This window comes from Lissotriton helveticus, chromosome 10 (genome assembly GCF_964261635.1).
Source record: "Lissotriton helveticus chromosome 10, aLisHel1.1, whole genome shotgun sequence".
NCBI lineage: Eukaryota > Metazoa > Chordata > Amphibia > Caudata > Salamandridae > Lissotriton > Lissotriton helveticus.
The window spans coordinates 361,538,816-361,558,110 of NC_136071.1; the positions used below are offsets into that span (position 1 = coordinate 361,538,816).

The 19,295-nt window shown below is 44.9% G+C and overlaps 1 protein-coding gene across 1 annotated transcript in view; it reads left to right on the top strand.

The window, feature by feature from the left end:
• The window catches only part of LOC144784018 (SCO-spondin-like), a 1,726,865-nt gene that overhangs the window by 13,653 nt on the left and 1,693,917 nt on the right, over window positions 1-19,295 (top strand). Inside the window, exons 2-4 of the mRNA XM_078662721.1 lie at window positions 214-423; window positions 1,124-1,206; window positions 18,543-18,713. Coding sequence (XP_078518847.1) covers window positions 214-423; window positions 1,124-1,206; window positions 18,543-18,713 — 464 coding nt within the window. The remainder of the gene's footprint in view (window positions 1-213; window positions 424-1,123; window positions 1,207-18,542; window positions 18,714-19,295) is intronic.

A 19,295-nucleotide genomic window follows, 5' to 3' on the forward strand; every position in this document is an offset into this window, starting at 1 on the left:
AGCTTACCCACCCATCTAGTCAGGAGCCCTTTTTGGAATTTGTTGAAATAACGGTCTATGGACTCATAAATATGTACAAAACAAATTCAATGTTGGCAGCGTGGCCATTCCTGTCAATAATTCCTATGCCCCCATCTAGTGTGTGTGCCTTGCGCCATTGGCAGAGAAGAGTTTGACCGTGTTTCTCATCCTTGTCGTTGTTTCTTCTTGCAGGCGCTGGTGCGACCAGACAGTACAGGTCACCGATGAAGAGATTGTCAACCCACGGCAAGAGCAGCAGGTGCCCTGCGCCAACGTCTACCAGTACAACCTGGAGGGATGGCAGCTGGACCAGGAGAGGATGCGGCAGGTGTATGGTGGGGACACTGGCATAGCCCGATACTATTCAGAAAACAGAGCGTCCTCCATGTGCTACATCTACAAGTAGGTACTGAGGGACCGTGGTGCCGGGGGTGAGATGTATTGTGATGTAGTGTGCAATATAGGGTTTATCATAAGTTAGCATGACTTCTTGGTATTACATGGAACAAATTACATTTTACATTTCCTACCTCCCACAAGCTGTACACTAAGGAGCACTTTGGGGAATTCATGTTTTACAGGCCAATGGCATTTAAGGAGAAAGGGTAAGTTCTGCACGGTACAAAAGGCCACAATGTATAAAACACTTTGGTGATATGCAGCCAAATCCATTGCACAATTTACACATCAGTTTCCCTCTGAGTATCAAATGTAAAAGACATGCTTGCCTCTTAGGGAAATTAAATGCAGCCTTTTGGTATAATTCCGGGGAAACAATGTCAAACTACCTAAAAGGCACACTGAGCGGCCATATTGTCCTTGTTTGCTAGGTCTTTTGAAAGTTGTGTACGCATAAATCACAGCTAATATTCCCAGTTTCTAGATTATCCTCTGGACAGCCTCTTGAGTAATCCCTTTGTAGTGTGTTTCCGCTGTATCCACAGAAAGGATCACTCAACAGGCCTGCTGTACCATACACGAACACTGGGCCACATTATGTGCGTGGTCCTGGTGGGCCTCTTTGAATATTTAGCTTTTGGTGTCAGACAATATGTCCACCTTTACTAAAAGACCATGGTTTTGACTGTTTTTTTATGTACAGACCTGAAGATACAAGGCCCAACGTCTGGAACAAAACAGTGAGGGCATGCTGTCAGGGATGGAGTGGTCCACATTGCACAGAAGGTAAGGCAAAATGTTGTAATCTCCGTTTTACTGTCGCCTATAATGGTATGTCCCAACACCCCTCCCCTTCCGTGTTATCAGAGCTCTGGAATGTTAGCAAGGCGTTTGTGATAGAACTTTGGTGTGAGGCGGCGGCGGTGCAGAGACCAAGACGATTAAACCAGCTCTTCCTCACTATTGCTTGCTGTGTTTATTCTAACAAATTGGCGACGGGGCTGCGCGTGGGGCAGGTCCTGGTCTTCCCTCGTTTATCCAGCACTGCCGAGCCAGCCCGAGAAGTAACCGTGAGTCATCTTTTAAAGTGAGCGCAGTGTACCGCTGGTAAGCGGAGGACAGATTTTGGCGAACTGTGCGTGTGATAAGACTGTCCCGCATATCTTTATGATTGATTCCTTGAGGCGTTACATGTGACATTCACGGAAGGACTGGTGTTAATTCAGGCCAGTGCTAAACTTATTGTTCGGAGGGCCTCGCTCCGTGAACTGTATAAGGGGTGACGCTCCACTAGTAACTGCTGCCACTGTGAGACTTTTGAACGGAACGGCGCTTTAGCCGAAGTATCTCGGAAACCAAGTAATTTATTGTCACGGTGCCAGAGTAATTGTGCAGCCGTAAATCTTCTCCTGGCATGTAGAGTCGTGTGATAGACTTTGCGGAGAAGCCTTCAGAGGAGAACTGTCAGCTGAATAATTCAGCTTTGATGCCACCTACAGTATCCAGCTAATCCTGCAGTTTAGCGCTCCGTCATTTCTCAGCTGCAGAGCCAAGCTGTGAGTGTGTGGAGTTTACAAGTCACGAGAGGGTGTCCAGTGAGTGAACCTAAATGCAGGAGTGACGCTGTGCATCTGGTTTGGCGGCAGTTCCCTCAATAGAGGAGCCTGAGCCTTGTTTGAAGCCTATACAATTATAGACAAAGCTGATGTTGAGCCTACGGGAATGAAGCACAGATGAGGATTCTTCGCTGACAAGCACAGTTTTCATTGGGAAATCTTGTCAGGAACCTCATCTCGTTTTTCACGCTGATGGGCACAGCTAATATAAGATTCTTGTGCAGCTAGGGTGGAGGTGCCTATTCACACTGGAAACTGAAGGTTAAAGATCACGCTGACAGGCTCAGCCTGCGCCTGGGAATTTTGTCAGAATCCTCATCTCGCTTTTCACGCTGATGGGCACAGCTTTTAGAAGACTCTGGAAGCAAGGGTGCCTATTGACATTAAAACTGTGGGTAGTAAAGTATTACAGGTATCTGGATGCTGATTTGTCTACCTAGGGTTGTCTGTAATAGTGGAGGTGGAGAGATACAAGTTGTGTGTACCCTACTTGGAAATTTAGTTTAAAAAGCATTCCATTGTGCTAGAAAATTTTAAGTAGGTACGTGGGTGAGAAGTGTTAGCAAAGTAGTTCAACTCCTGTACCTAGTACACAGGCATAACCTCATTTATTATGGCTACAGCAATGTCAATGTCACAACCACCACCCTTCCTAAATGAGGACGGTGAGCCCCTCACTCCATGGAAAAATTGGGAAAGAATTTTTGAGTCTTACTTAATAGCTATAGGAGGTAACAGGTTCTCATCGGTTAGGAAGTTGCACATCTTGTTGCATAATTTGGGTAAGCACGCTAGAGAGATGTATGATAATTTACCAGAAATGGAGAATGAAAGCAGTGGTGGAGGTGGTGAAGGCGATGCTCCAGCAGATGTATACCAAATTGCTTTGAAGAAACTAGAGGCGCAGTTTGGAAAAAAAATAAATGTGGTGTTGGAGCGACACAAATTCTTTTCAAGGTCTCAAGGGAAGTATGAGCGAGTAGTGAATTACATAGCGGTCCTTAGAGGGTTGTCCTCTACTTGTGATTTTGGTAACCTCACTGATTCTCTGATCAGAGACCAATTGGTTAGGTGCACTTCAGATAGGAAAATACAAGAAAAATTACTTGCAGATGCCCCAGATTTGAAACAGGCTGTGGATATAGCGAAAAGCATCGAACATACGGCTTTCTGCATGAATGAGATGAAGGAGGCTGTTGAAGTGAAACATGTATGTGAAGAGGAAGTAATGAAAGTGTCCAACAAGCATGATAAAGGCAAGTTTGTACAGAAAGGGAGTTCATTCCTGAGGGATGAGTCACAGAAGTTGAAATGTTTCCGGTGTGGAAATCCTAATCACCTAGCTAATAGTGTAAAGTGTCCAGCTAGGGGTGCAATGTGTAGGAAGTGCAACAAGAGGGGACATTTTACCAAAGTATGTCATGATATAAAAAAAGAAGTGACCCATGTTATTTTGGATGATGAGGAACCCAGAGGGGACATTGTATTCCTGGTTAATGAATCACTTGAGAGTTCTGTCTGTAGTTACCCAGAGTGTGAGATCATGCTTGACAATGTTCCCTACAATGTATATGCAGATTCTTGTTCACCGTACACACTTATAAATGAAACTTCATTTAAAACCAGGTCTGTTGACAAAGTATATGAAATTTTGCCCCCAGACATCAACCCAGGAGGATACAATCGTGATACTATACCCTTGGTAGGAATGGTCATTATGCACATCAGATTCAAGGATAGAGTCACTGTGTGAAAAGTGTACTTAACTGCGAAAGGTTCATGTTTACTGGGGTGGAAACATCAAAAGGACCTAGGCATCAAATTGGACCCCAATGCTTTGGAACCGGTGTACCTGGTGGAACAACCTAGCATTGGTAGTGAGGTGTGTGAGGAGTTCCCTGAGGTATTCTCTAGTGAGTTGGGATTATTGAAAGGATTCCTCCATAAAATAAAGCTAAAAAAACATTACAAACCTACGGTACATAAAGCAAGATCCGTGCCGTTGGTGGTGAGAGACTCATTAAAAAAAGAACTAGAGAAGTTGGAGTCCAATGGCGTAATTGAAAAGATTGAGAGCTCCGAGTGGCTCGCCCCCATTGTGGTAGCTTCAAAGGGTGGGGGCAAAGGGATTCGGTTGTGTGTGGATCTTAGGGATCTCAATGCCAACATCTGGGTAGAGAGGCAGCCTCTCCCTAGAATAAATGAGATGCTTAGTGTGTTGAAGGGGGCCAAATTCTTCAGTGTTTTGGACCTTTCGGCGGCGTACCATCAGGTTGCCCTACATCCTGAGTCAAAAAGCCTCACTTCCTTCATCACGCCATTTGGGGCGTACCAATACAACCGTATGCCATTTGGTTTGGCGTCCGCGGCAGCGGTCTTCCAACGCATTATGCAGCACATACTGGAAGGCCTGAGTAAAATCTTGTGCTTCCAAGATGACATACTAATTTATGGGGACTCAGAGGATGAGCACAACTTGAACTTAAGAGAGGTCTTGTGTAAATTGAGTAAAGCTGGTTTTACCACTCAAAAGGACAAGTGCAAGATAGGGGTCAAGTCTGTAACTTACTTAGGGCACACCATTTCAGGTGAAGGAGTTAAGCCTAAAACCAGCCTGGTGGATGCAGTAATGTTAGCTCCCGCTCCCACTAACAAGGAGGAGCTCAGATCATTCCTGGGATTGGTAGAATACATGACCAAGTTCATTGAGAACTTTTCTAGCCACACAAGCAAAATGAGGGAACTCTTGAAAAAGGGCAGTACATTTGTTTGGAGTGGGGAGTGCCAAAAAGAGTTCAAATATGTTAAGTCGGCCATCGCAAAAGCACCCACATTAGGCATGTTTGATCCAAATGAAAAGACTACATTGACAACGGATGCCAGTAGCAAAGGACTAGGGGCATCCCTTACACAAAGGATTGATGGATGTGAGAGAGTAATTGCTTTCGCTTCCAGGGCGCTGAAGGACCCAGAGTCCAATTACTCCACCATTGAAAGGGAAGCCCTAGCATGTTATTGGGCTATAAATCACTTTAAATTCTTCCTTTGGGGAATTCCCTTTACCCTGAGGTCTGACCATAAACCATTAATACCATTATTCTCCACTAAAAATATTGAGAGGGCCACACCGCCGCATTGCTAAGTGGATACTCGCACTGCAAGGCTACAATTTCACTCTGTGTTATGTGGCCGGTGAGAAAAATACCATAGCAGACTGCATGTCAAGGTTGCCCATACAGGGAGAAGACAATGTGGATGCTCCACCAGAGGAAGCCATCCTCGCAGTTGAACACCCGGCAATCAGTAAGGAGGAGTGGGAGAATGAATCCCATAAGGACCCGGTGTTAAAAGAACTGGGGAAGTTGATTGAGGAGGGGTGGCCAGAACGTGACAGTGAGTTATCTGAAAACATTAAACCTTACTGGACAGTGAGAAACGAATTATCCAACATGAATGGTCAGGTGTGGAGAGGGAACAAGGTCATTCCACCGGGTGGCATGAGAGACAGGATCATAGTGTTAGCACATGAGGGTCTTCCGGGAAGAAGCATGACGAAAAGTAAGCTTAGACAAAACTATTGGTTCCCCAGGATGGATGCGTTGGTGGAGAGCATGGTAAAGGACTGTGAAGCGTGTGGTAGAAGTGACAAATCTAAGGTGGTACATAAGGCTCCACTCATTCCAGTAGAAGTGCCAAGTAAACCATGGGACAAGTTAGGAATTGACATAATAGGTCCCATGAACTTACTAAAAACCAACCAGAGATTTATGTTTGTAATTATAGACTACCACTCACATTGTGTGATCTGTACCAAGTTTGTCCCAACTATAACTACACAAGACTTTGTAGAGTTTTTGAAGGAAGTGTTTGCTACTGAAGGTATTCCGAGCACTCTCGTGACAGATAATGGCGTTCAATTTACGTCAGATACAATTAATGAGTTCTTGTCTGAGTTAGCCATCTCACATATAAGAACACCTTTCTACTGTCCCAAAGCTAATGGCATGGTGGAAAGGGCAAACAGGATGTTGAAGAACTCTATTCAAATGGCTGTTTCTATGCATGAACCGGTAGAGGGGGTTATTAGGAAAACACTATGGTCATATCATTCCTCTCCAAATGCTGTGACAGGAGTATCCCCGTTCGTATCCCTCAAAGGGAGGAATCCTGGGTCTAAGCTTAACCCCAACTGGTTAAATGGAGGTAATCCGGTGTGGGTGGACAGAAAGTCGGTGAGTGACAAGGTGGAACGACATCAAGTGGATTACAAAACCAGGTACGACCAGAAATGGGGCACCACTAGCAGGAAGTTTCAGGTTGGACAATGGGTGGTAGTCAAAAGGCCAGTGATTGGACGTGCAAAAGTGTCATCTTTCTCCAAACCTGCAAGAGTACAAAGAGTGAACAATAACTCTCTGGTGCTGGAAGACGGAAGTACATGGAGCATAGACAATGTAAGTGCCTGCCCCGATGTTTGTGTTCAATGGCCACTGGTGAGGAAAACCAGGATGTCATATGGCCGGATAGTCAAGAGACCAGAGGAACCAGGGTGCGCCAGCCACCGAGTTGGCAAAAAGACTATGTAACTTAAGACTGTGTAGTAGTTTCTCTTCCAAAGAGGAATGGTTGTAAACTGTTGTTATTTCTGTACAGAGGGAGATGTGTTGTAATCTCCGTTTTACTGTCACCTATAATGGTATGTCCCAACACCCCTCCCCTTCCGTGTTATCAGAGCTCTGGAATGTTAGCAAGGCGTTTGTGATAGAACGTTGGTGTGAGGCGGCGGCGGTGCAGAGACCAAGACGATTAAACCAGCTCTTCCTCACTATTGCTTGCTGTGTTTATTCTAACACAAAAGTTGGTCCCAAGTTTTCTCACAATCCCTGATGGCACTAGTATTCAGCTTCTCAAGCCTGGGGTCATACAGGTGGCCATAGAGTTTCTTGGTCCAACAGAATAGGCACATATCATTTTTGTCAATTAACTGATGGAATATATGGTCTAGAGATAAGTGATAAAAAACTGAACCAGGAGACAGGAGTACTCAGCCTAACTCCCTCACTTGACTACATTTATGTGATCAGTATATCTTCCTCTGCCCCAGATCCTGCATCTGCTAAATTAGCTAACATCCAGTTCCAAACACTTATTAAAAACTAGACTGGATAGTAATCTAAGTTTATTGTTTCTCCTTTCTTGCACTTCGATGTTGATTTTGAGGTCAACACAGAACTATTTGGAGTCTAATTGACAGTGTTTATGCTGGGATCAGCATGAATGCAGTAAAAAGGCATATACATATATATATTGTAAGCACTTGGAATGTGTAGGACATAGCCCTAGTATTTCTTGCTTAGCTCAAGTTGTTTATTACTTCCGGGTTTGTAAAACGTTGGTGTTGTCTTGCAATAACAGGCCATGGGACAGTCTTCTCAATGTTGTCACTTTTTGTTCAAGTTTGAGGTATTTCATCACTAGATCAATAGAGAAAAATTGAACATTGTGAACTTCTTAAGCATGAGGTATATTCATCCACATTATCCCACTAATTGCATGGTATAAAGTCACTATGACTTTCGCGGGTGATCAGCCAATCTGGTGTCTCCTCTGACTGTCCGCTTCATTTAGAGATCCCTGCCAGCTTGATATGAGATAGTGGCCGTACACCATTTTTTTGTATTTCTGAAACAAATCCCCCCAAGTGTTAGTGGGGGCTAGGGATTATTTTTTAGGACAATAACACAATTATCTCTGAAAGGAGGAAAAATGAGACCTTGCAGTTGGAAATGTAGTGATTCAGACAGCTTTAAATGAGACAGTAGGACTGTGGGAAGGGTGACCATGGCATCAGCCAGTTTCTCGCAGACAGGGCCGGACTGGGAATCGAAACCGGCCTTGTCAAAGAGCTTGGCCGGCCCAGTGCCATGGGAGTGGGGGAGGGATTCGGAAGCTTGGTGCCATTTTTGTTGCTGGTGGCCGATATTGCAGCTAAGCTGCAACATCAGCCCAGGTAACAAAAATGGCCCCCAGGGGTCTAAGACCGGTGCCCACCCTGGAAGCCCACCGGAAAAAATGCCCGGTGCCGGCTACGGCCAGTCTGGCCCTGCTCGCAGATGCCAAGCAGTTACTAGTTCGTACATGAGATCCGTTGGGTGGCAAAAATACACCAGTTCTCAAAAGTGTTATGTTAGCTTCATATGTTGGTGCTAATTCTAAATAGCAAATTGCACACTTTCATTATGTTGCGCAAATGAAGCAAAACATCATCCCTCGTGCAAAAAAATATTGCCACCCAATGTATTTTTATGTTATCCAACCCCTGGAGCTCTGCCAGGACTGGACCTTATACTAAAAAAATGTTTTTACTTTTGCAAAAAAGAGGACAGATCCTTTTTTCACACAGAAAGGCTGGTTTCAGCAGGGCAGCCAACAGCAGAAGAGTCTAGCAACACTAGTCCTTGGGTAGCAGATCAGTACTTGGGCATAAAATCAGGTCATCAGGGCAGGCTTTACAGCTGGATAGCCCTTCTTCCTGGCAGAGTACACAGGTCCAGAAGTGATCTGAAGAGCTAAAGTCTGAGGGCCAATATTTATACCTGGTGCCCTCTTTGAAGTAGAGGAAGCTTCTAGGGATTTCCACCCCCTGAAGTGTCGGCATCCACCTCCTCCCTATCCTGTCCCCAGCTTATCTGGGATCACTAAAGACTAGTGACAACCCCTTTGTGAGAGTGCTCAGGCAGAGCCTTTGTGATGTGCAAGTGTGGTAGGCGACAGCTCCTCCCCCTCATTAACTTGGGGTGGCCCAGCCTGCCAAAACCTATCTCCCCTTTGTCCCACTTTCTGGGAACAATACACAAACACCCCCTGCCAGCTGCACCTAGTCATTTGACCCAGGATTAGGCTGCAGGAGCCAAATTGTTAGGAGAAGAAAATGCCAATTTTCAAGTGGCATTTTCAGTATTGTGATTAAAAATCCAACTTTGCCATTAAAACAGCTTTTAATTACAATTCTTTAGACACCAAACTCAACCTGTCAATCCATTTCCAAATCAAAGTTATGACTTATTAAATGTAATAAGGTAACCCAATATTATCCTACGGGAGAAGTAGGTGTGGAAAATATTTATGAAAATAACAAAAAGGGAGAGAGAGAGTTATCGTATGTATTCGTTCTCCCTAACTGGATATGAATGAACAATGACAATACACCTGTGAATAAAGGGTGTTCCCTACAATGGTGGGGAGCACTCAGTGTTTGTAAAATACCCCTCACACACCAAAAGGACCCTTGGTGTCATGCTTCATTATTGGGGTCTTCGTACCCCTCTACGGGATGCGGCGTGCTACTACCTACGACTACGTGGGAGCACTTACTTAAATGACTATGTGTGGTGCGTGTGAGGGTTTTGAAAATGTGAGAGAGTGGTGGGGTTATAAAGTGAGTGATGATTTAAAAAGAACCTGGCTCGTGGGGTAGACACAAAAGATTTAATGGGCCCCAGGGCTGGTACTATTAAAAAGGTGGGATTGGAGGTGTTTATGCAATGCAATGTACATCACCTCCTGTGTGCGTCAACATGTTTCGGAGTAGGAACTCCTTCTTCAGGACGGGGTGCACAAATCCCCACCTTACTCACGTATATCTACTCAAAAATCTGTATTTATTACAAAAAAGTGAAATGTAATGCAGGCTAAAATGTACCTACAAAATGAATGCCGATGGTTTCTGCAAAACACCCATCTCCCTATTACCAAAAGCCTAAAGAGGGCACAATCCCTTCTATTTGTACTAAATGTTTTATCAACCTATTTGTATTAAATGTATATGAATATTCTCTGAATATTCCAATTGTATTTCCATTTTAGATGTTATGGGGCTTATTAACAATAAGAGAACATAAAAGAGCACACAGTAGTACTTTTATACATACTCAAAAATGCTTATGCGAATAGGCTCCCAAATGTCCAGTTCCATGTCAACGGTGCGGCCATTGTCTGTACTGGTGAAAGTACAGATTAGGAGTGTATGGGAAGGTTAACTTCACTCCTGTCTCCTCAGTTCATCACCAAGTCTGTTCTCCCAGGGTAAGTCTCATTGCCAGGTTCATAAACACAAATTCTAGAATTAAGTTGCCCATTTCCAGATGAAACCTGAATTGGATACACTCCTCAGACATCTGATGTTGGATAACATGAGATCCCTGGAGTCACACCCAAATGTAAGTTTCCTAGAATGCCTTGGTGCTTTCCTAGCGGAAGAAGTCCTCCTGACTGCAGGCTAGAATGCCCAATGCAGGATACTTAAAACGTGATTAAATAAACTGGAGATTCTAGGATACTGAGGCTGCCGGCCTGTGTGAAATAAGTCGAGGCCGGTGTCTCTGGAGAGCCGGTAGAGCTGAGGCCAGCTCTCACATGCCATGTTCTGCCCTGAAAGGCTTGCAGTGCTGAGGGAAAGTAGCTGATGCGACTGTCTCTCCCTCAGCACAAAGCCTGTCTAGAAGGCTCAGTGGTCGAAGTGGGCGGGATCGCCTACTTCTTTAATTCTATAGATTCCGTTCCCCTACTTTTTCATTTTGAACATGCGTCCCTGGACGTCAGAAATATCCAAGGCCTGCAGAGAAGGCTCAGAATTAGTGGCTGTTCGGGGATGGGCAGGGAGCAGAGAGGGAAAAGGTCTCTGTCTCTTGCTTCCCAGACAAGACAAGGACAGTGTCCGCTTCTGCTCTGCCGCTGGCTGCATGCCGTCTCTCTTTTCTACTCTTATTCCCTCCCTCTCTTTCTGTTTAGTTCGTCCTCACTTACCGAAAACCGTGACTCAAGAAATGGTTCTCACCCTCTCTTTCTTCCTTTCGTTCATTTGTTCCCCTGTGAAATGGATGCAAAAAAGAAAAACACTTTTGCTGGAAATGCCGTTTTTGGCATTTTTGAATTCCAAACTGCAGCCTCTGAAATAAAAGGTTCAAATTATGAAAATAAATAACAATATAAAGCAAAAGAGAGTATTCTTAAAGTGGCCAGATTGGTTTTATTCAAACCCAAACTCATTAGCGTCACTTTACAGAGTTTGCCAGTGAAGCACTACTTTTGTTTTCTTGTCTTTCTTTGAACAGCATTGTTTTCCCTGGTGTGGAAGTGCACCACACCTGGAGGTACTGCAATACATGGTTGATGGGTGGATTGGAAAACAAAATGTGTACGGCAGCTTTGTGTTCACGAATGTGGTCTTTCTAAACCATACTGCTCACGTTTTGTAATCATATAAGCAGTGGACATTGAAATGGGTCCTTTCTGGGCCCTGTAGTTATGTCCTTAACTTTTCTGACAAAAATACTCATTGATTTCTGAATAGTGAGTGTAAAAGCGTTAAGTTTACGATATTGTTCCTGTTTTAACATGCTTTATTTAATCTTTCATTCCCTATGAGTGCTTGCTTTTTCCAGGATATTGTTACATTTTCTTTTAGCCAGCATATTGCTCTTGCCTAGTGTGTAATTTTAATTCAGTTGCATCCAGTTGTTTATAGCAGGTCAAATTGGATTGTAGTTGAAGGCAGCAGACGAACGGATCCCTCGACCCCTCGCAGTCCGGTTTCAGAGCCAACCACAGCACAGAGACCGCCCTCATCGCAGCCACCGACGACATCCGAGCCCTGCTCGACAACGGGGAAACAGCGGCACTCATCCTCCTGGACCTCTCGGCAGCGTTCGACACTGTCTGCAACCGCACCCTAGTTCAACGCCTCAGCAACATCGGCATCCAAGAGAAGGCACTGGAGTGGATCATCTCGTTCCTCGCCGGTAGAACACAGAGAGTCTGCCTCCCCCCGTTTCGATCCGAGGCCACCGAAGTCATCTGCGGCGTTCCGCAAGGATCATCTCTCAGCCCCACCCTCTTCAACATCTACATGAGCCCTCTTGCTGCCATCGCACGCCAACACAACCTCAACATCATCTCCTACGTCGACGACACCCAGCTGATCCTCTCCCTCACCAGAGACCCCGACACCGCCAGAACCAGCCTGCACGAAGGGATGAAAGACGTCGCCGAGTGGATTAAGAACAGCCGCCTGAAACTGAACTCAGACAAGACGGAAGTCCTCAGCCTGGGACCATCGCCCTCCGTCTGGGACGACTCCTGGTGGCCCCCAGCCCTGGGCACCACTCCCATGCCAACAGACCACGCACGCAACCTAGGCTTCATCCTGGACTCCTCCCTCTCGATGACCAGACAAGTCAACGCCGTCTCCTCATCATGCTTTCACACCCTACGCATGCTTCGCAAGATCTTCAGATGGATCCCGACCGAAACCAGGAAGACGGTCACCCAGGCCCTCGTCACCAGCCGACTGGACTAGGGAAACACCCTCTACGCTGGAACCACAGCCAAGCGACAGAAAAGACTCCAACGCATCCAGAACGCCTCCGCCCGACTCATCCTGGACATCCCCCAACGCAGCCACATCTCCGGCCACCTGAGGGACCTGCACTGGCTCCCTGTCAACAAGAGGATCACGTTCAGGCTCCTCACCCACGCACACAAGTCCCTCCACGACCTGGGCCCCAAGTACCTCAACGACCGCCTGACCTTCTACACGCCCACCCGCCAGCTACGGTCTACTAGCCTCGCCTTTGCCGCCGTACCACGCATCCGAAGAGCCACCGCCGGAGGCAGATCCTTCTCCTACCTGGCGGCCAAGACATGGAACTCCCTCCCAATCCACCTTCGGCTGACCCAGGACCACCTCGCCTTCAGGAGACAACTCAAGACCTGGCTGTTCGAACAGTAGCGGACCCCTTCCCCCAAGCGCCTTGAGACCCTTCCGGGTGAGTAGTGCGCTATACAAGTTTTTTGATTGATTGATTGATTGATTGAATTTCTCTCAGTGGGGCAGTATGGTGTTCAGTGAGGAAGTGGATGTAGCACTGTGGTCAGAGCTTCCAAATTTAGAACTGGGGAACCAGGTTCAGCCTTCATGACCAGCCCCCCAGACCAATCTCCTGAGGGAGCACATTCCCATGCTAGACCTTAGAAGGCCCCGCAAAACAAGAGAAGTCCCGGTGTCTTAGCACCAGCACGTGGACCCTAGCAGTGGCAAGTGTTTGTTCACCTTGAAGGCTTGCCCACCACAATCCATACTGAAGTTCAACTCCAGTCTTGCGGACAGGCCTATGCAACAGTGACTCTGTAACTGAGGTCACAGGACCCCTGAGAAGAGCTGGCTCTAGGGCGGTGCGACTGGTGTGACTGCAACGGGCGCTGACTTTGAGTGGGGGCATTGTATATTATGGTTTTAAAAGCACTTGGTGCCTCTTTCGTGGCCTCCGGCAATTTTCGGCAATAATAAAAATGCCATGATAACGACGGTGAATAAACTTCTTCCTAGAGCGAGATCTGAGCTTTGTCTAGTGCAAGTGTTGACTCATGGAAAGATAGCGAAGAGGGTTATCGTGCCTGCTGCAAAGAAAATTTACCATGCCCATCACAAAGTGCACATAATGTAAATGGGTTACTGCTTTTGTCAGTGAGATCCTTATGTTACTTGCAGTTTATAAGTTAAAATCCTAACAAACAACAGTGAGCTTTTAACTTTCATCTATGAGCTACATACAAACTGCAAGGTATAAACTAGAGGATTATGTTTTTTTCCCTGAGCCTTTGATTATCCTAATGTTGCAACAAGTGTTCATTTGGATATAAATCAATTATGATTATTAAAGAGAACCCCCAATCATGGTATTAAGTTTTAAATTCTGAGTTTGTGTTTCTCCAGATCAATCGCTATTAAACTATATTGCCTACTAGTATGGTTGTCATGTGACTCCTACACATTGTAGTCTTTTCTCTTATGTAACATTTCCTAAACAGTGATGATTTACACACGTAAAATTGATTGTCTCTGTGTATATTGCTGACGACAGAAACTCCATGGTTCGGAAACAAATGGCTTGTGTTTCCACTTTCAAGCATATTTGGGACATTCTGTGATTAGAAACATATCCCACTCTCTGAATTTATTTTAATGTCAATAACTCATATAAATGGATAAATAATCATGTGTATCCATTGGTTGAATTAAATAACTTAATAAGCTGTAACTGGTCAGTGAAATGCCAAACAAATACTAAAGATTGGGATATTTTGCGCATCCTGGCTACACCTCTAACTCCGCCCACTGATTGTATTTTATTGTATTGTAATTGCATTTATATAGTGCGTACTACCCCTGATCGTCGAGCGCTTTTTCGGCGAGTAGCATGCTACTCCGGGACCCATAGAGGATTAGTGTTGAATTAGTATAGTGAAACATGCAAGTACATTTTAAGTGGTGGATAGGTTAGTCAGTTAATTGGATTTGGAATGATAGCAGAAGGATAGAGGAGGACAAAGGTTTGTATTTATATAGCACTTGTTGACGCACGCTATTCAGGAAGCCTACAAAGAATCAGTGGTGAATTAATATGGTGAAATATGAAGTAATTTCAGTGGTGGATATTAGTCAGTTACTTGGAGTGAGAAGGATAGCGGAGGGATAAGAGGGGAAGAAAGATTTGCATTCATGTAGCACTTGTTACCCCTGATGGTTGTTGAAGCGCTTTTCTGGCGAGTAGCACGCCATTCCGGAACTCATAAAGGATTACTGTTGAAAATTAGTACAGTAAAAAAATATTAAGTAATTTGAGTAGTGGATTTGGGTAGCATATTAGTGTAGTTTAATATGGAATTTGAGAAGTGAACATGTTAGTCTGTTAATTTCGATTGAAAAGGATAGTGGAGGGATATAAGAGTGAATGTTTTTTAAAAAAAAATTCAGTTCTTAGCAGTAGGAGGAGGCTTTTGGATGAGTAAAAATGAGTTTTGGAGGGGAGGACTCAGAGGGAAGAGTTTAGAAAGGTTTGTTTTAGGGGATCGGTATGGAGAAAGAGGTGTCAGATAATGCAAGGAGGGGTAGAGTAGGAGAGAGTCTAGAAAGGGTTATTTTGGCAATCGTAGTAGTGGTATGGGGTTTGGGATAAATAAGCGAGTGGATGTAGAGGATATATTGATAGATGTATAGGATGAGAGATACGGTAGTGCATTGGAAGGAGTAGTAGAAGAATTTGAGATGAGTCAGAAGGTTGGGCTAGAAGATATATTGAGCGAAGTATAGGCTGAGAAATAGGGTAGTGCATTGGAAATGCTAAATTAGAAGAAAGTGATAAATATATTGATCCATAATTACATTGAAAGTATATAGAAACATAAAGGAGGTAAGTATATGCAGATTAAAGATATTGATAGAGGCACAGGATGAGAAATAGGGTAGTGCATTGGATATGCTTTTTCAGGAGAAAAGTAACAAACACACACATCCAAGTACATGGAAGGTACATAGATGCACAATGTATGTATGTACATGTAGACCAAAAATGTTTTTTATTTATTTATTATTATTATTATTATTTTCTCTCAACAACATCATAATTTTACATGTATATACAAAGTAATACACAAAGATAGGTACATATCTATAGTAAAAAAAATGGTTGTATACAGAGGAATGCTGTAAATTTCTGTTTGCGTATGGTGCTTATGTGGGGAAGGGCCCAATCTTGAATAGTTTTCTGAAGAGGTAAAAGAGTGATCAGTATTGTGTGGGTTTGTAAGTTTTTAGTGCTGGTATTAGCTGTATTAGGATAGCAATCGTGTAGCTGTTCTGTATTGTGTTCTTCATCCAGTATGCTAAGAGGGCATTTTGATGGGTCTGCATGTGTATGTGTTGGAGATGGTATTTGAGAGTGAGTTGGAGTGCTGTATTGCTTTTGTGGTGTAACATTGTTGTGAAGTAGACATGGGGAAGCAAAGTTGTGAGGTTTGGCATGTTGCTTATATTTTTTGTGTGTGTTTAAGGTGGAAGATGTATGAGTCAGGGGAGGTGGTGCAGCATGTGGGTCATGTAGTAATATTCTAAATTGTCCAATGGATGAGAGGCAGTTAGAAGAGAGGTGCTGTATTGCTGTATCTGTGTTAGGTGTGGTGGAAGAGTGAAAGCTTGGCATTGGAGTTTGTTCCTTTGTGTGGTTTGAAAGGTGGGTATATGTTTGTATTTTGTGATGGTAAGTATTATGAGGTGTTGCGCTTTGAAGATCTTGTTGTGCTGGTGTGTGTGATATGTTTTGCTTTTGAGGAGTAGGGAAAAAGGGTGCTGATGTATATGTTTCATGCAATGGATTTGGTTGGGTAGTATTGTTTGTGAGAAGAGGTTGTGACGTAGAGGGGGTGGTGATGTGTTTATGAGTAGAGTGTATGTTGTGTGTAGGAGGGAATGTAGTAGAGGTGAGAATGTTTATCTTAGACTGGTTTGTTGCAAGAGTTACAAAGTGTGGTGGTGTGCAGTGTGTGTTGTGTGTTAGTGTTATTATGGTAGAAGGGAGAGGAGGGTGTTTGTTGGACAACTGATGGAAGGATGATTATATGTTTGTTAGTGATAAAAGGTGGTCTGTTATGTGTAATTACAGCAGGCAGAGTGTGTCTGAATGGGATGTAGTTATATATGGTGTTGATTGGCGTTGTGTTAGTGATGAGTGTATTGGTTAGTGGTATAGGATAGAGTTGTGTACTGTTTGTAGGTGATGGTGGATATGTGTGGTAGTTGGGATAGTAGGGTGTGTAGATGTGGTTTGGTTGGGTTTGCAGTGCATGCTGGTACATTAATCTGTGCATGGTGTTGTGCGTGGTGTATATTAAGTGTGAGTGTGTTGCTCTGTTTGTGGATGTAGATGGTGTGGGCTGGGTATTGCTAAATGAGAAAAAGGGCAGCATTTATAGCCCTAGTCCCGACCAGTCTCAAACAGGCTCTAACAGGCAACTGCCCTTGTCCTCTCTGCCCTTAACAGGCAACTGCCCTTGACCTCTCTGCCCTTAACAGTCTCAACCAGGCAACTGCCCTTGTCCTCTCTGCCCTTAGCCTCGATGCCCGGGCTGAGACGCCCAAACCCCGGTCTTTTTTATAGCCCTAGTAATAAGGTGACCCCTTCAGCCAAAGGAACCCTAACCCTAACACTATCCAATCACAACGCTAGCCCTAAAATCTAGAACCAATAGGAGACCAGGACCTTACAGCCAATCTTAGCCCTAGTCCAAGCACCCAATCAGTTCAAAAATCCTCATCTCTACGTCCAATAAAGGCCCTAGACCTACCAGTAGTCCCAAAACAAGTCCATGCAACCAATGGCACAGGTACCCCTAGTCCCTACTTCCAATAGAAAGCCTAACCCTACTCCAAGTCTCGCACCTAGACCAGCAACCAATCACACCAGAAGCCCTAATCGCTACTTTAATTAAAGGTCTAACCCTAGCCCTAGTCCCCCCTGCTCCCAACAACCAATAACATAGGAAGCCCTAGTCCCTACTTCCAATAGAAATCCTAACCCTACTCCAAGTCCCACACCTAGTCCAGAAACCAATCACACCAGAAGCCCTAATCGCTACTTCCAATTAAAAGTGTAACTCTAGCCCTAGTCCCACCCTACTCCCAACAACCAATAACATAGGAAGCCCTAGTCCCTACTTCCAATAGAAATCCTAACCCTAGCCCCAGTACCAAGCCTACAATGATTGAATCACAGACCTAGAAACCAATCAGAACCCTCAAACAACCAACCAATGAGGACATTAACCCTAATCCAATAGAAACATCAGATACAACCACCAATCAGTGTAGGCATGTACCAACCACTAGCAGACCATATAAGGTCCCAGGGACTTCAGGCAAGGTTTGCTGGCCAGGGAGTTGGAAGCTGCTTCTCCTGTTCAGAATTTCCTAGGAGTCAGACAGGCTCAATCCACACTTTGGACTTCAGCAGGTAAGGGCCTCACTAACTTGAAATCAAACAATACTGTTTGAATAAACCTTTACTCCCTCTGCTGGCAAAAAATGAAGGCACTTCTGCGTGCAAGGCTGTTTTTATACTTGTAATTTCTCAGTCCTTACTTTCGCCTTAGCTTAAGCCATGACCATTTAGGGCTGGATTGGCCATTTCAATCAATCGATCAATCTACTTGTAAAGCACGCTCCTTACCCGTGAGGGTCCCAAGACGCTGAGGGAAGGGGGGAGATGCTGCTACTGCTCGAAGAGCCAGGTCTTGAGGAGCCTTCTGAAGGCGAGAAGGTCTTGGGTCTGCCGTATGTGGGTAGGGAGGGTGTTCCAGGTCTTGGCGGCGAGGTAGGAGAACCATTTAACCCTTTGGACATTCCCCTGGGCCCTGGAGTCATTGGAGGTCAGTTCCTGTAGTCCCAGGGCCGTCACTGGGCCTACAAAAAGTCTCTAAATCTTACTGGGGTTCATTGCTGTAGGCAGAGTAGGGGCAGAATGGAGGTGGAAAAGGGGAAGTGGAAGGGAAGGCAAGTAGGCCCAGTGCTTGGGCTGGATGTTTTTATCAGGGCTGTGTTTGGTTTCTAGTCGGTCATGCCAACATTCCCACTTCACACCACACTGCTCTCCTTCTCTCTTGTTCTCCTCGAAGGTGCCGGCTTCTTGGGACACTGCTACTCCAGCTGGACCTGCCAGGACCTCCCTGGCCCGGGGAATGCCTCTCAGATCAGCATGGAGGAGTGTTGCGCTCACCCCTGGGGCCACAGCTGGAAGAACGTCACTTCCGAGCTCTGCTTCAGCTGCTCCTATGTTGCTCCTACAGGTCAGTGACGCAGCATGCATTCGCCGGAAACACGGAAATCACAACGACTGTGTAGTTGTTATTGTTGAAATAGTCGAGAATGCTAAGAGCCTTGTTTCTCTGCGTGCAGCGTACAAGTGGTAGTTTCGAATCCTACTGCATACACCTGCCCTAGAAAACTGAATAATAATATAGCACCATGTGAGAACCCCATTGGGGTTTAGGAGTTATATTTAAAAACTAGTTAAGATATTTAGTAGTCTGTGTGAAGAGGTTCTTTGCAGCTGGTACATTAATCCACTGAAAATTCTTATCACCTTTCACCAGGCTCAGTTGAGGACCAAACTGCCCTTCGGATTTGTTTCCTACTTTCTCTTGTCAGTCTAGGGGCCATCGTGTACATTAAAAAAATGGAAACCAGTCAAGAAGTCTCAGTAGTGCACTGTAACCAAGCTCTGGTTGTTCGTGTTGACTGATGTGTGCAAGCGATAGAATTCCAGGGCCACCGGACGCCATTTGCCTTACGAAAAACGGCACTGATGAACCTTCCTCACTGTTCTCCTGTTTCCAGTTCTGCGCCTCTGCAGTGCTTTCTCTTTGCTC